The following is a 16,370-nucleotide window of genomic DNA, read 5'->3' as shown; positions in this document are numbered from 1 at the left end:
TGAAAGAGTAAGCTCTGCAGCATTTATGACAGCATTTGGAGACTTCTTCCCCATTCAAAGCTGCTGAACTGGTAAACACTGGAAAATTAGTTGGGTGCCTTGTGCTTTTGTAAGGAGTTGTAAAGTTTCTCTGACAGGCTATGCATGATTTCTCATGAAATCTTAATTTAGGAAATATTTGACAGATGCACAAAGCTCTTCTAAAAAGCATGTTACCGTCCACTTCACTTAATGATTCCCAAAAAGCTTAAATTTATTTTATTTTTATTTGTTTGCTTGTTTTTCCAGTGGTCTAAGTAAGGGATAATGTACTGTCAGTTAATGACAGCGGACTGTATATTGTCTGGATTACTACACAACTAACTTAGAAATAAATATGGATTTCTGTGGAAAATGATAACATCTAAACGGAAGTTAGAATCCATCATGCTGGCATTCAACGGTTACTCAGGAAAAAAAGTGGATAGAAAAGCTAAAATGTATTTTAAAGTGTGATTGACCAAATCAACTGGCTTGGTTTGCTCCCAATTTCAAAATGAAACACATGATGATGAGGAGTTTAATACATTTCAGTTTCATTACAGCTGTCACTGGACTGACTAAAATTATGCCAAACTGATATTGTCATTTTCAGAGAAATCAAAGAACTCAATGGCTGCATGCAATAATCTACTGCACATCCAAATTGCAATAGAAAGTTTATTTTTCCCCCAACAGAACTGTTTTCAAAGCATGTGCAGTAATGTACACTAAATCATGAATGAATCTTATGAAGAATATGGGAAGGTGACATTCTCTTCTTTTAGATTTGACCATGCTTGACTTAAAAAAAATCATTTATTATATGTGGGACAGTGACAGTGGATTGAGAAGGTCTGTGAAGTGACAGATTAAATGTAGAAATGTCAGGATGAGGCGGCTAGAAATTTTGAGTTGCCCAATTTGATTTTGGTTCTTTCCTTTATGAATGACCGGCAACTCTGAAATACATAGTTGTTGTGTCTCTTGACACCACGCCATCTCAAATGAAAGGCTTGACTGGGCTGCCCATGTTTTCAATCAGAAAGCCTTCAAAAAAAATGACAGGTAACTGGTCGAAAAAAATAAACCAAAGAAATCAACATGTTGGGAAAACTGTTCACTGCTTGGTGTGTAGGCTGTTGATTGAAGGGTGATACAGAGCAAATATTATATACTTGGAATGCAGTACATGAGTCATATAGACTACTTTTATGAATATTTTATGGTATTGTTGGCACTTGTGGAGCTTGACAGCCCCGGTTCACATTACACTTTCATTGGATAAAAATAGACCAGACAGGGTATTCAACTTTTGTGTTCTGTGGAAAAGAGAAACTATTTCAATTTACTTTCAGGTAGGCAAGTTTAAACTGTTTTTGAATTTTCAGTTTTCATTTTTGGGTGAACTATTCTTTTAAGACACCAGCACAGAATCATACAAATGCATGTCAAACCAGTGATTATACATTCAAACCAGTAGACCATGCTGCAATCCATAAAATAATTAAAGAGCCAAGTAATTAGACAACCTTTAAAGTGTACTAACTGCTATGTCAGCAAGTGCAGATTGTTGTGAACAAGCATAGGCCACGAAATCTTTGTGGATGTACAACATGTACGTATTTCTTGAAAGGCACCCCATTGGGATTTATATGAAATATGTTTCTCAGCACGCATCTTTAGATTATGAGATAGACCCATATATTCATTACACCCTCCCCCAAAGCAAATTATAAGTACACTTCTAAATCCTTTGTTCCTATTAAAAACAGCCATAGAAGAAATCTACAGTGGCTTTCTATGCAATTAAAGGAAATTATGAAAATGGCATCATTTTATTCCATTCATTGCACTTGTGCTCAGCAACACAATACAGATCACAAAAATAGCATCCTCTGCTGTCCACCTACATGCATCAGCAACCAGGATGTGATAAATAGTCACACAAAAAAACATTACTTGATGAACTATAAAATTTTCTTGTTTCTTTAATTGTAGTCAACACTGTGAATTGATTAAAAATAACTAATATCTATAAAATGACCAATAAAAAAAAAACTAATCACTAAACATTTCAAAATGATCAGATACTGTTTTTGTTGGTCATTAACAATTACAGAACATGATCATTTTATTTTACTTATTTTACGCATTTACTTTTATGCTAAATACGTGCTAAAAATACATAGTCAAAATATTTTGTATTGATATTTGTAATATTTGAGATTAACCAGTTAGTCAAGCTAAAATTGCAATTTGCTATGGTCCTACATTTGGGTCTCGCGCCCGCCAGCAGGTTAAATGTGAACTTCCCTCTGTCTGAATCAACAATATTCATAAAAGAGAAGACAAAAAGTAAAGACCTACTGTCTCCAGCTAGAGAATCTGAAATGTGCATCCATGCAGTGGACGCCTGATCATCCCATGAGGCCACGGGAGAAGATTTTTGAATGGTAGTGATGCTGATAGATCACATGACAGTGGCAACATGTTATCTACATCCGGATTGCATTCACTACACACATTTATAGTATGTAGAATGTACCCTTTTTGAGTGTCTTTGAAAGTGAAAGAAGTGTCTCTCAGATTCGGGACACAGCCAGAGCATAAATTCCAGCCACAAAAAGTAGGGGAAAAAAACATAATTGTAGGCTCAGGAAGTATAGGGGGAACATGGATGCTACCTTATTTAACCTGACAAACTAATAGTATAATCACAGAAACTAACGTTATTTTTCAAAACAATAAATGTTAATCTCTTTGCAAAGAAAGCCAAAGATCCTTTGAAACAGTTCATATGACATGTAAAACAGGCCTTTATGTTGTTTATATGGAAACTTCAGTGGTTGAGTGGGGTGAGTGCAGATAACAACCTGTTTATTTTTATAATGCATTTTTCTGAAACATACACTGCTAGTCATTGAAAGTAGAATGGTAGAGTGTTGGCATAAAATGATACTAATAAAAAATAACATGATCAGCATGATCTTCTATGAGGCTTTTTGTTTCATAAAGAACAGAAAATACAAAGATCAAACACTGTTTATTGGTTCCGTGGTAGTATCAGCAGCTAAACCTTCTTAATCTGGAAATATTGAAAACACACACTAAAACAAAAGTTAAGAAAGCAGATACGATCCACCTTATCTGTGCTGCTGTATCGCATTTCATAAACACTGGAAAATTCAGATTTAATAAAAAAAAAAAAAAATACAACAAAGTTAGCTCCAGCATTTGCCGTCTGTCTGTTTTTGTAGTTTTTAATATGAGTTAAAAGACAATAAAAGTACACCATCTCTTTTTCAAGAATGTTAAAGAAATAAATGGAGGCCAGGGAAGAAAAAAAAAAAGTATTTTTGTGTAGATTTGGTCTGCAAGGATTTCATTTATTAAAAAGTTGATACACTAAAAAGTCAAAGTACACAGAATACACATAAGTGTTAAAGATAATGTCAACAATATTCACAAAGAACTGTTTAAGGCAATTTAAGACATTTAGTCACCAAAATTAAAAGTCTCCTTATCCTTATGAGCTGCAATATACTGTACCATTTTGAACTCCCCTCTAGCGCCAGTATTAAAATTAGATAAGACCCAGACAGAAATATCTAAACAAGATCAGAGCTTATTATAAAAGTCATAATCTTATAACTTGAAAAGCACACAGAGTTCAGGCAGGTTCAGGGTACTGATATTTCAGTGTGATGTAGGAACGCAGACATAAACAGCCACGAGACATTCTAATTTTCTCATTTTTCATCTTTTGTTTAGTCTTGCACTTCTTCTGTGCCCTGGAACCCTTTCATGTAGCTAAGAGGTCAAATACTGCCCGTTTGCACGCCAACAAGCATTGTCTCATTGTGGCAGGCTGACCTGAATAAGTATCTGTGTGACTGAATATGCTGGAGAATGTTGCGAGGACATGCCGGCACGGCACTGGACCTTCAGAACTGTAAGATGAAACTGAATCTCTACAGGAAGCATGATCTCAAAGACCACCAGAAAAAAAGAGGTCAGTCATCTACTGTCAAAACTGTTTTATACTAAACAGTTTGAGGTTTCTTGACTCTTGTATACTAAAATCCAATACCCTTTGCTAACTTGAAGTAGCTAATAGCCTAAATTAATCAGTTCCTTTTGACAGTTTGAGCATAAATGGAATTTATTTTGATTGCTCTTGGGCTTTTATTTCTGAGGTTTAGTCAAGCGCTAGTACAAACTCCAGTTGTAACAAGCAAACCTGATTATATGAAATTGTGTTACGAAAACAGCAAAAAGTTCAGATAAATTAGCTTAATATTCCCATTGTCTTGTTTGATTTTACTCTTTCAAAATACGGATCAAGCTAAAAAGATAATTTAGAGTTATTTACCAAATTTAGTTATAGATTTAAAGAGACACCTATTTTAAAATAATATAATACTTTCAAAACTTTAAGGTGAAAGACTTTTCTCTATGAAATATTTCTCTGCTAATTTCAGTTTGTGCGGCACATTTCAGCATGTATTATAATGAATCTGTTTATGAATGACGGCACAGTTAGAAACAATGTCGTACTCAGTAGAAAAGTTGATCAGGGTGCAAGAAGTCTTAAAGGCACAACAAGAAATTGACAGAGAAAATTGTAATAAACCAAATTATGCACACAAATACTTGCCTAAATATATGAGCGGGCCTCAGGGAAAATGTAAATAATAAAGAAGCATGATGTAACACCTTTAAAGTGCCTTTCATGTGACGAGAGATTAGATGCACATGCTTAGGTCATGCTTGATAGACCATCTGTTGCCTGCACTGTGGCCTGAAAAATGACTTGAATATTAATTTTGGCAGCATTGGGAAGTCACCAGAGACACAAGAGTAGAGACACAACGTGAGAATTTCCATGATTGCATAAGGGGGCCTATTGATGGATGTTTTCCAGTGGTCACACAGAAAAGAATGATTTACAGTCCCTAAGTGAAGAGATGAACAGAACAAGAGGCTGAGGGCAGTGGGTTTGCAGTGAGTGCTGGAAGTTCAGGGACATGAAGTGTGCATTTGGCACAAAGTGATCCGTAAAGGTCAAGATATCTTGGACGACTCCCAGGCATTTAACACTCCAGGGGGCAACAGTTGTGTGACCTTCAACAGTAATGGACAGAGAGCGTGTGGGGAAGTCACAACCTGGAGGAAGAGGATGTCAAGGATGAGCTTAAGGAGATGAATCGGTGCCTGAGCGAAAATGTCAGGAGTGGCAGGCTGTCTTTTCCATGGAATATATGTGGAAAGTAGTTCATTTCAGGAAATAAGCCCCATTCAGTAAAAAAATACTGGTTTGTTCACCCATGTATTACAACCACAGCTGTCACAGCCCTGTATTTTGAAAGAATTTCACAGCATTTCAACTCAGACTTGCAAGCAAGAGTCAAAAAAATATGACAAACAGCAACATATGTAGTATGCATATATTAATTTAATAATTGTTTAATGTCATCATATTATTTTGAATATTGCTACAAACAAAATCTACACACCGCATTAATCGGCGAGTCATTTTGTGAATCGTTTCATTTAAATTAAGCATTTAAACAATCCGATTCACTAAAATGAATCAGATCTTTCAATGCTTCATCTGTGCCATAGTGAGTATAGAGTCATGTTAGTTATGATGAGGCTGCTGTTCCAATACAGTGTTGCAGAGAATAGCGTTTTAGCGGTTTGTCATGTTAAATAAAAAATCAGCTAGGTTTTGAGAACAGCTGAATAGGCTACTGTCGCGACACTGTCCTTCATGTGCGAGCCAACTACCTGTCATATTAGTTTGACTGGAGTCAGCTTTGACATCTGTTATTCCAGTAGCTACTTATCATCAGACAGGGTAACATATCAGAATATGAGTCATGGTGTTTCTAAAAAAGTTAAGTGTTAGGTCTAATTAATTATTTATTCAAGTTTGCCCCCAAGCTGCTTAGACCTCTCTCATTAATGTCATGGCTATATGGTAGCCTACTGTGAGTAAGTGTTTCAGTGGAAATCTCACCAGAGGAAGAATACATCACAACCACAATGGACACTAGCTCCTTGTTTGAGAAAATTAGCAAGGCATTACTGGCTACATAAAGAAACCTCACCAGGAAATTAGAAATACTTTGTGTGTAGCCCAGAACAGAAGAAGCAGAACTGGAACAGAAATCTACAGGACATTTCATCTGACTTTCCAAGACCAAACCACCAACAGAGAATACAGGTAGGCTACTGAGCAGTCACCTATATACAATCAATACTGTAGGTGCACACAGAGTTTTGCAGAGGTTGCACTGACTGCTTTCTTCTTCAATTTCTTACCTAATAAAAGGCATACCTAATAGGTACAGGATAGACTAAGGCTAGTCATCACCCTGGTAACTATTTTTCAGGGTAAGTGTAATTTTAAAAGTCTAGAAGAACATACCAAAAACATGATCACTGTTATTGTCCAGAAAGAAAGATACAGTTCAGTAAATGTACTTTTTTAACAAATTTATAAAATTTATAAAATTCCGCGCAGAAACCATCCTAAATTTGATCTTATGATCATTTCTCAAATATGCATACAAGTGATTTATAGAATGAACGTATGCACAGAAAACGCACATACACCTATCTTTCAGATGTGAAATCTATGAATTGCAAACAATCTTGAACTTGCAAGTAACTGAATGGTTTCAGCTCTCTGCCTACGGTGGCCAAGAGAGCTCAACGCACAGCAACTTCAGAAAACACATGCAAATAGAAAAAGGAAAATCAAGAAAACCTTTTCATCAATTTAACAGCAGGTGCTGCAAATGCTCACAACACAACCAAATAAAGAATTTTATTTGCAGCACGTTTCTTTGTTTGTGTTGTAAGCATTTGCAGCGCGTGTGTTGTCAAATTGACAAAGTTGTTTTCTTAATTTGCAGGTGTTTTTTTCTATTTAGTGCGTTTCTTTATTTGTTTGTGTTTTGAGCATTTGCAGCGCATATGTTGTCAAATTGATTAAGTTGTTTTCTTAATTTGCAGGTGTTTTTTTCTATTTGCAGCATGTTGAGCTCTCTCGGCCACTGTACTCTGCCTTGTAAACGACTCCTAATTAATGTCATTAACATGTAAAAGATCACCAGTCATCATCCAAATCCTTTAATTTAGAACAGTGAGCTGCAAGAACAGCTTACGTTTTAAAAAACCTGCAGTACTTCGACAAGAAAAAGAATGTGCGTCTTCTCAGACCCTGATGTGATGCTATACCCTTTTCCACGTCAAAGGCAGTTTTTACAAAATATGAGCGTTGACGCACACACACTCTAAGGTCAAATCTGTGCATTGTGACAATTAGCCCCTGTCTTTATTTAATCAATTACTATTGAAATGAACTGTTGGATTAATATGGATTTCAGGTTATACTAAAGCTACAACAAACCAAAGTGATTGAAACTGTATTATAAAAGCACAGGAATGCTATGATTTTATGCCAATGACTCATTTTGTACTCTTTGAAAATGCTTCATGATTTCATACACTACATTAAAATGGTTTCAGTGGTCCTTGAAAACATCACAATCATAGACCTATTTATTAAATTTGCCATTTTTTATTTGAACAGCTTTCATCTCCAGAACATAATTTGAACACATCAACTTACACAGAGGCCTGGCCATTTCCTCAATGCATGTGAGTAATGAAGTACTTCTGCACGTACACCATCTCGCACGTAGTCCTCTTGTGCCATGGAAACATGACGTGAACCCACATAGACCCTATTAGCCTACCAGGGAACATTTAGAAAAATTATAATTTATACTTAAATATAATTATTTTAGATAAAAATTATATCTAAGAAATTCCACAGACATTCTTTAGGATGCAACATTGTCTTCAGTGCAAAGGAGACATTTACCTCTCATTTTTAGCTATCATTTTTCATGTGTTCAAACAGAAAAGCAGCATTGTTTTTATATTTAGAAAGCTATCGCTGCCATGTTACTGATGAGATGTGTGAATAAAATGTTAATAAAAGTATTTTTATTTGATATAAATAGAGAGATAAATAAATTAAATGGTGTTTTGCAGTCTCTGCACTTGGCACTTGCAGATTGTCAGGACGTTGTGTTCATCGTTTTTTTCTCTCTTGCAGCTGTAAAAAAAAAATATGAATGAAACTGAGTGTCATTAATGGAATGGTATGAAATAGCCCAAACATCCCTTAATAGTTTAATATTTGCCACGAATCTTAAAAACATTCTATGCTTATAACTGAATGATAAGCACTTTACGTTGATCACGAGGGATAATTTACAGTTGAGCATTATCACAAAATATATCTCGAAAGGGTGATCAGATCCTGACGTGGAGTGGCATATTACATGGCTGTTTACCAAATAAATGCATGGACATGAAATATTTGCTCTGAAATTGTTTTATAATTTTATCTGTATATTATCTTAAGCAAAAAAACCTCCTCTGAGGTTACTTTAAATACAATTGATAAATGAGATGCAAGACGGCACCAGTTTACATTTGGTGTGACTGACCAATCATAATTATCCTTGGTGACAAAAAATAAATAAATAACATTAAATAATATTACTATTAATAAAGGATATGTTCAGGGACAGAAAAAACACTCAAAGAAACTGTAATTCAAGTACTGTACTTTTCATTCAAACTTAAGTTCTTATATGAGTTTTAATATCAAATATTTTTGAAAATCGTTCTACCTTAAGAAGATTTGTTGAATTATGTCACGTTTGGTGTAATCTGTGTGTCCATACTTTTGGAATACATTCACATCGCTCTACATCAATCTCACAGTCCTCCTCACTGACAGTAGACGGAGGCTCTGGTATAAAAAAAAAAAAGTATAAATAAAATAAAAGTGTTATCGCGGATGTAATAAATGTGCAAAAAAATAAAAATCATGTGGTTGTGTGTGCCTTGATGTGTTTATATTGAATAAAAGTTCCTGCAATATAGCAACTAACGTATAATAAAAAGTAACCGAGGCATTGGTTCGTTAGGCCAGAACAGGAAGTGTCAATACGGGAGTTGAAATCAATCACTCACTGACCTTGTTTACTGGAGGGGTACGTCACACATCGCTCTGCCATCCAGTCCCATATTAAACCTTTGTTGCACAGCCTCTTGTCTTCTGGCTTACGTGTAGGAGAGCAACTGCACACACACATACATATTATTATGCCAACAAGCACTTGAACTCCTACATATGGCTGCAACTCAGCAGGCCCAACCTGTAATTTCTCCAAGAGCAACATTGTTGTATCAACAGTGAATAACACAGCATGGTACTGGAAAAATAAGGGTTGGGTCTAACATTTGATGTTACACAAGAAAGACCCAGTCATGCATTGCAGTCAGTGTAAGTGCAGGGGAATGCTGATTGCCTCATTGATAACTTCATCCAACTCTGCCTGTTTTAAATCAGTCTTGCATTTTCTAAAACTATTAACTGAAGAAACATAATAGCTATTATTGAATATTACACTGTATACCTAATATTTCATGTCAAGGATACACCCGGTTTCACATAAACCTATTCATTTACTAACCTCTTCTTGTGCTTCTCACGAACATGTCTTCGGATCAGCGAATGTTCCTGGCACATACACTCAGTGTGATTGGCTATTTTCACCAGCACAGGCTCTGGTCCAGTTTTATACGGAGCCAGACTCACACTCAAAATCTGTGAGGAAGAGGATGTCTTTACAAACAATAAGTGGAACAGAATGTACACATTAACACATATGTTTAAGGAGATAGTTCAGCCAAAAAATGGTTGTTCTCCCTCATGTCGTTCCAAACCTCCTTTTTTTCTGTAGAAAGGAGAAATTTTAAAGAATGTTTTTGGTCACTTTTTTCCATTTATTTATAATTGATGGGTGCCAAGGTTTTAAAACACAAAAGCACCATAAAAGTGGCCAGTATGAGGGTAAATAAAGTAAATGATGACATATATAAATATTTTTTTAAAGGGGTCATATGATGCAATTTCAAGTTCTCCTTTCTCTTTGGAGTGTTACAAGCTGTTCATGCATAGATACGATCCCTGACGTTGCAAAGACTAAAGTCTCAAAACCAAAGAGATGTCTACATCACAGTGTGGGGAGATTTGCAAAACACTGCCCAAATGTATACGCAAAGAAAGAAGGCGTAACTATTATTCTCGCTGTAGTATTGTTGTTGCACCTTGTCGTGGAGACGCTGTGTGTTTCATTGTGAAAGCAAAAGTACTTTGTTTGGGCTTCCAAAAGAGGACACAACTAGAAATCAGTGGTTAAGTTGTATTTACAACACTGTTCCAGAACAGTTCAACCCAAATATTAGAGTGTGTGCAGCACATTTTACGGTAGCCTGGTAATACCAAACTCTGCTACTTCGTAGACAGAGTCTGGAAGGGAATAATTGACAAGCGTTTACTTTCTTGTGGGGGGGAGCTTGTCTGAAGTTTAAAATCATTGGTGTACCCGTAAGCCAATCACATAACATTTGGTTATGACGTATGTTATGCGCCGGCTCAGCTGCCTCAAACTTCCGCTGTAAACACAGGTATGCGGCGAAAACAAAACCATCGAGCGAAATACAGGAGTGAAGATGGCTGTGAACGACTTTTGCAGATTATGTGAAGTAAATCTATGCATCCACGTTACAATTAGTGCATCTAAACTAATATTTGACAGTAGAGACAAACAAAAAAATATTTGCAGCCAACTGTCAAAGTTAGGATTAGTTGTGTTAAACACAGCTCTTCGTTCATTTTGAGTCTGTCGGAAATGCTGCAACTTAATTGCAAGATTACAGCATGACATGGCAATATTCAAGGACTGGAAAAAAAAAGGGTGCCAGTTCGAGCTCGACAGATAAAAGAGACCGAGATACACCCTCTAAAACTCCAAGGACCATAAAAAAGCCGAGGAAGGCCATGGACCTGCCATCACGGAGCAGTGTCACCGAGGTGGGTTAAACACTACAGTGCTAGTTTGAACATAGGTCCAGTACTTTTACTTGTTAGGGTTAACCTAACCTAACTACAATCTTAAATTCAATGCTTAGCGTCTACGTCACGGCTCTCAGCCCACCCCGGAGATAATCTGGGAGCTGGTTTGCTATATCAGACTAAGTACAGAAGACTATTTCCTGAACCTGGGAGTAACGTTAGCCTGCCAGCTATGCACAAAGGCTGTTTCTATAAAGTGGGGCGATTCCAACTTTGCAAGGACAGTCTGGCGCTTCTGCCTCACAGCCTGTAAGTTTTCTTATTTAAAGGATTTGCCACTGACTATTCAAACGCGAGTTTTGGGCAGTGTAGAGTAGTGCTTGTTGTTTGTTGCTTCTATGATCACAAATGCAGACATGGCAATGTTTACAGTAAAAAGACAGTAAAGTCATTATAATCAGTAATTAAGTCCCCACTGGATGCAACAAATTGCCTCGTTTATAATGGGTTTATTATTTTCGTCTCATAGCGCCAGGGGACAGCATCACAATACGGTAAGGGGCGTAACATTTCCATCTCATGCTTGAGGTATTCGGCCAATCACAACCCACTGGATAGCTGGCCAATCAGAGCACGCCTCGCTTCTCAGAACGATGAGCTTTGTAAAAATTGACACGTTTCAGAAAGGCGGTGCATAGAGGAGCAACAATAATGTACAGTATGTGGAAAATAATGTGTTTTTGAACCTTATACCACATAAACACATTGCATTACACCAAATACACAAAATAATGTTCTTTTTAGCAACGTCATATGACCCCTTAAATTTCTGGTTGAACTGTCCCTTTAAGACTGTGTGTCTTGATTGCATATTGAATGAACTGCAGATCATTTCCTTATAAATGAGCATGTACAAACAAATTGTATTGGACAATAATTTGTATGTAATACCCACGCAATGCAATGAGTAGTGCTCACAGTTTTATTGACATAAGTCATGCTTGTATTACGGCAGGTAACTCCCTCTTTGTTGCAGCAGCCGCCACACCTGAAGACAGAGACGCACGGGGGCTTAAAGAACACAGCCGTATTGGTGCCCAGCTCTTTTGCCACATCTACACACGTCTCTCTGGGCATACACTGTGTTTTCTGCCATTCGTCATCAATATCTGAAAAAAAGGTACTTTTGAGGTACACAAATCGACATAGACATCACATGTTCGCAATTATGTTTGCAAGAGGGTCTCAACCTTTTAGCATCTCTGGGCTGAACGATGCAGCCGCATAGCGAGTTGACCTGCGGTTCTCAGGTGGATTGGTGTATTCAAAGTGCTTCAGCTTGAGCCTGCATCTCCACAGCTTCCAGTCCGGGTACTCGGTCAGCTTCAGAAGCTCATCCAGACTCCCAGCTTCCCTTAATTCCTGTTCCCACCTCTCCTGGTTTATGTCCTATGGAGATATTCAATCTTGAATGTGAAAGAATGAGGGCTGCTGATTGTAATATGGAGGTGAAACATTTTATGTTTTATAAGAATATGAGGCATGCTGAGCAAAATTCAGCCAAAAGTATGGAACAGCACAGCAGGAGTTAGATAAATAAAAGGATTAAAAAAGAATGCCCACAAATTAGAAACTCCTTCTTTCCTAACTTTACAACTTTCTACAAAGACTTGCATCATACAAACATCCTGCTGTCTGTGAGGTATGTGAAGTCTTGCCATGATAATAGGCAAACCAGTGGGATATAACCAACAACACATTCCTAGATAGATAGCACACAGCTACTATTTTCTCCATTCTGTCACCGATGGAGTTTTGGTTCCTTGCCGCTGTCGCCTCTGGCTTGCTTAGTTGGGGACGCTTCATTTCCAGCGATATCGTCGACCTCATTGCAAAGACACTATTTAAACTTATTGACACATTATTTTCCTTTTTTGATATTGTGCAGTTACTTTGACACAATTTGCATTGTAAAAAGCGCTATATAAATAAAGGTGACTTGACTTGACTTGACTTTAGTGGTAGGCTACAGCTTCTTAAAATGAAAAAAAAAAAAATCTGAATGCAGTCAATGCACATCAAAAGGAAAATCGTTTTCTTTCTATCCACTAGAGGGCAGTAGTGATAATCAAAATTATCATGGATTATGGATTTTCTCAGCATTTTTTGGCTGAGTAAAGAATCAGTGTTACGCTAGGAAAAGGATGCAGCTGTTCCTCATGTTGATCCGCCACCAATGAATATGCAGTGTTGCATCAGACCGAAGAGATCCTTAGTTTTACAACCTCAATATAATCCACAGAGTGTTCCCTTACAACTTGTTGAAGATGTATATTAAACATTGTCATGACTGTGCAACCTTCAGAATGGGTAAATGGAGCCTTGAATCATCATAAGTAGTTCTGCTTACTGGACAACTGCACACTGATTTTTTTGAGACCTAAGTGCTGGATTTCTCACGATTTCTCAATCTCTAGAATTTATCTAGAGCTTCGTGCTCAGTCTAGGTTTGTTGTCAGGCAATAAAGTTCAATTTTTTTCTCTCAAACCAGCTTGTGTAGCCAAACACATGGAACACCCTCTGGCAGAGGCCCACTCTAAACAACTGGAACATACACTCTATTAGCTCAGTATGGACCACCTGTTTAGAGGCTCAGTGAAGACACAGATCCCAGGGATTGGAGTTTGGGACATGTGCCACCAATATGAACAGAATATCATGGCTGTTTCGCAAAACATGGATTGAATAACTACTAAGTGTCTTGTGACAGCTGCAGAATAACCTTGACAAAGTCACAAGTGGTCACACTTTCCGTGGCCACTGGCCAGTGGCGATATTGATAACTAGAGAGTAGGGTAAATAACGAGCAGTATAATGCCAATATGATGTACATTACATGCTTTCTTATTGGTCAATCATGCATGTTGCCTGATATTTCCTAATATTCTCGCTGTATGTCAGTGTGCTCATCTGGCTACTTTTTAGTATCTCTTGTGTAACAATGCGAATTCACACTCGTTTCATACAAACAATGGGCACAAAGTCACAAAGTAAGTCTTGTGACTCATATTGATTGTAGTGAAAGGAGAATGTCAATATTGTTAATAATATAATGGGTTTTTTCTTGCTTCTAGGCACATTTTATGCTGTGCAATGCTGTTTTTTTTCCTTAAATGGATAGTTCATCAAAATATGAAAATTCTGTCATTAATTACCCTCATGTCGTTTCAAATTTGTAAGACCTTGGTTCAACTTCGGAACACAAATTAAGATATTTTTGATGCATTCCGAGAGTTCTCTGACCCTCCATAGATATCCTTACACGATCAAGGCTCAGAAAAGTAGCAAGGAGATCGGTAAAATAATCCATGTGACAACAGTGGTTCAACCTTAATTTTACGAAGCTATGAGAATATTTTTTGTGTGCAAAGAAAACTAAAATAACAACTTTATTCAACAACTCGTCTCCTCCGCGTCAACCTCCTAGTGCCATTTTGGAGAGTATTGAACTTAAGACCATAGTTACTTTGGTCACTAGTTTACCCTTCATTCATGAAGTGCAAGAGTTTATGGAGTAGATCACACACATGGGAAGGAGTGCACAAACAAACCTGATGTCTGCCACCTCTCATTCAGTATTGAGAATACTGAGTTAAGCAGGCAAAAACCAGCACTGGCTTTGTTTTGTTTACTACACACCGGGTGTGTCCCACAAAAAGGGTGAATAAAAAATGGCAATAGGGGCCGAAGAACTTCCAATAATGCTTTTATGAGACAGGAAAGCCACAAAGTGGGTGGGAAGTAAAACAGTCGAGGCTGTGATGGAGAGGGGTGGCACGCAATATGGAAGTCATCACTAGAGAAGTCTTGCATCCTGCTGTCGTGTAGTGACATGATCTTCTATGATCTCTTCAATATGTTAGGGTGGAGCCGTCTGCATTCACTTACCCATGCAAACAATACAACAACAAACAGCGAGAAAGAGCGAGAGTATGAGGAGGGGTTTAAAATGAGGTAAGAATATGTGTTACAACTGTGCAAAATTAATGAGGTGGAGGCCCCTACAAGGAAGAAGAAATGAGACGGATGAGAACATTGAGAGCTTGAACATATAAATACAATGCCTGAGGCTGCACTTGGATACCAGGCTACATACCACACACACACACACGCTAACACACCCACTTTATGGAGTGTATCTGTAAAAACTAATAGGATATTATGCTATTGCGCCACTGCTTGGAACCCATAACCTTTCTTACATAACCTGCCATTGATATCTTTATTGCATCTATGGTTCCATAAAGAACCTTTAACATTCCCATTCCACAAAATCTTCTTTATATTTGTAAAATGCTCTAAGAACTAAGAAAAAAAATTATTTGGTTCTTCTTTTGCATTATTTCAAAACTATTATTATTTTCAAAAAAATATTTCAAAACAAAATTATTTCAAAAAAATTATTTTCACATTTTTGCAACACTTATTTTTAAGTGTAAATGGACAGACTCTGCATTTTAAAGACCTCACAACTTAGTATGTATAACAATTGAAAACCTATAAAAATGAAAACAATTTTCAACTAAACCTCAGTATCATTCAAATTTGCCTGTGAACAAACAAAATGTCCTGAGGTTTTGGCTGCACTTGGTGTTCATGTCTGCTGAAGGATGCCATACTTACTCTCTGGGGTCTGTAGGCATCCAGGGCCAGCATCAGTCTGACATACAGGAGTAACAACATGTGAAGTCCAGCACATTTCTGTGTCTTCATCCTGCTACTGACTCTCCAGGATACTGTCCAGCGACTGAGCAGCGAGGGAGGCCAGTCTGCGTATACACTCACAAATCACGAAGCAGGTTTCTCACACTGGACCACACAGGCGCACCAATAGAGACCTGTCACAATTAGCTTTGCGGAGCCAAATGGGCTCTCCTCTTAAAAAAAAAAAAAGAAAAGAAAAAAAGAGGAGGAGAATGAGACATCAATCAGCGCTAGTTTAGGACAGTTTTTCCTTTTTTTCTGCGATTTTCTTTGATCAGAACAACTCCTTGATGCTGTCATCCGTCTTGGACTGGCCAGATTTGGCCAAGTATCTTCACAGATCCAGATGTGTCAAACTATATGTGTTTGCAAAATCCAACAAGAGCTCACATCCAGTCTTCTCCAGCCACCAGTGTGTGCAAGGTCGTCTGGGAGGCGTGCATGTCTGTCCCGTCGCTGTGCGCTCCAGTCCCCCTCTGCTGTCACCACATTTCTTGCTTACCGACTTCCAGGCTCAGTTGCTTGCACACAGGAACATGTGGTTTTAAATGTGATCCAGACCTCTACAGAGTAGTGAAAGAGGGGGAGGAGGAGGAAGAGGAGGAGGGACGGGGGGAACGGAGGGATGAAGGG

General features: G+C 37.6%; 1 protein-coding gene across 1 annotated transcript; it reads right to left on the bottom strand.

The window, feature by feature from the left end:
* Positions 1-7,599: 7,599 nt before the first annotated feature.
* LOC306854722 (vascular endothelial growth factor D-like) lies at positions 7,600-16,302 on the bottom strand. The gene is made up of 6 exons (XM_079392961.1): positions 15,657-16,302; positions 12,223-12,421; positions 11,951-12,141; positions 9,588-9,721; positions 9,089-9,192; positions 7,600-8,155 (listed from the first exon to the last, which is right to left on the bottom strand). The coding sequence occupies exons 1-6, from the start codon at positions 15,744-15,746 to the stop codon at positions 8,118-8,120; spliced, it is 756 nt and encodes a 251-aa protein (XP_079249087.1). The 5' UTR covers positions 15,747-16,302; the 3' UTR covers positions 7,600-8,117.
* Positions 16,303-16,370: the final 68 nt, after the last annotated feature.

The sequence above is a fragment of the Barbus barbus genome (assembly GCF_936440315.1).
Source record: "Barbus barbus genome assembly, chromosome: 35".
Taxonomy (NCBI): Eukaryota; Metazoa; Chordata; class Actinopteri; order Cypriniformes; family Cyprinidae; genus Barbus; species Barbus barbus.
The sequence above is the reverse complement of the archived record's forward strand: the minus strand, read 5'-3'. Positions and strand labels throughout refer to the sequence as shown.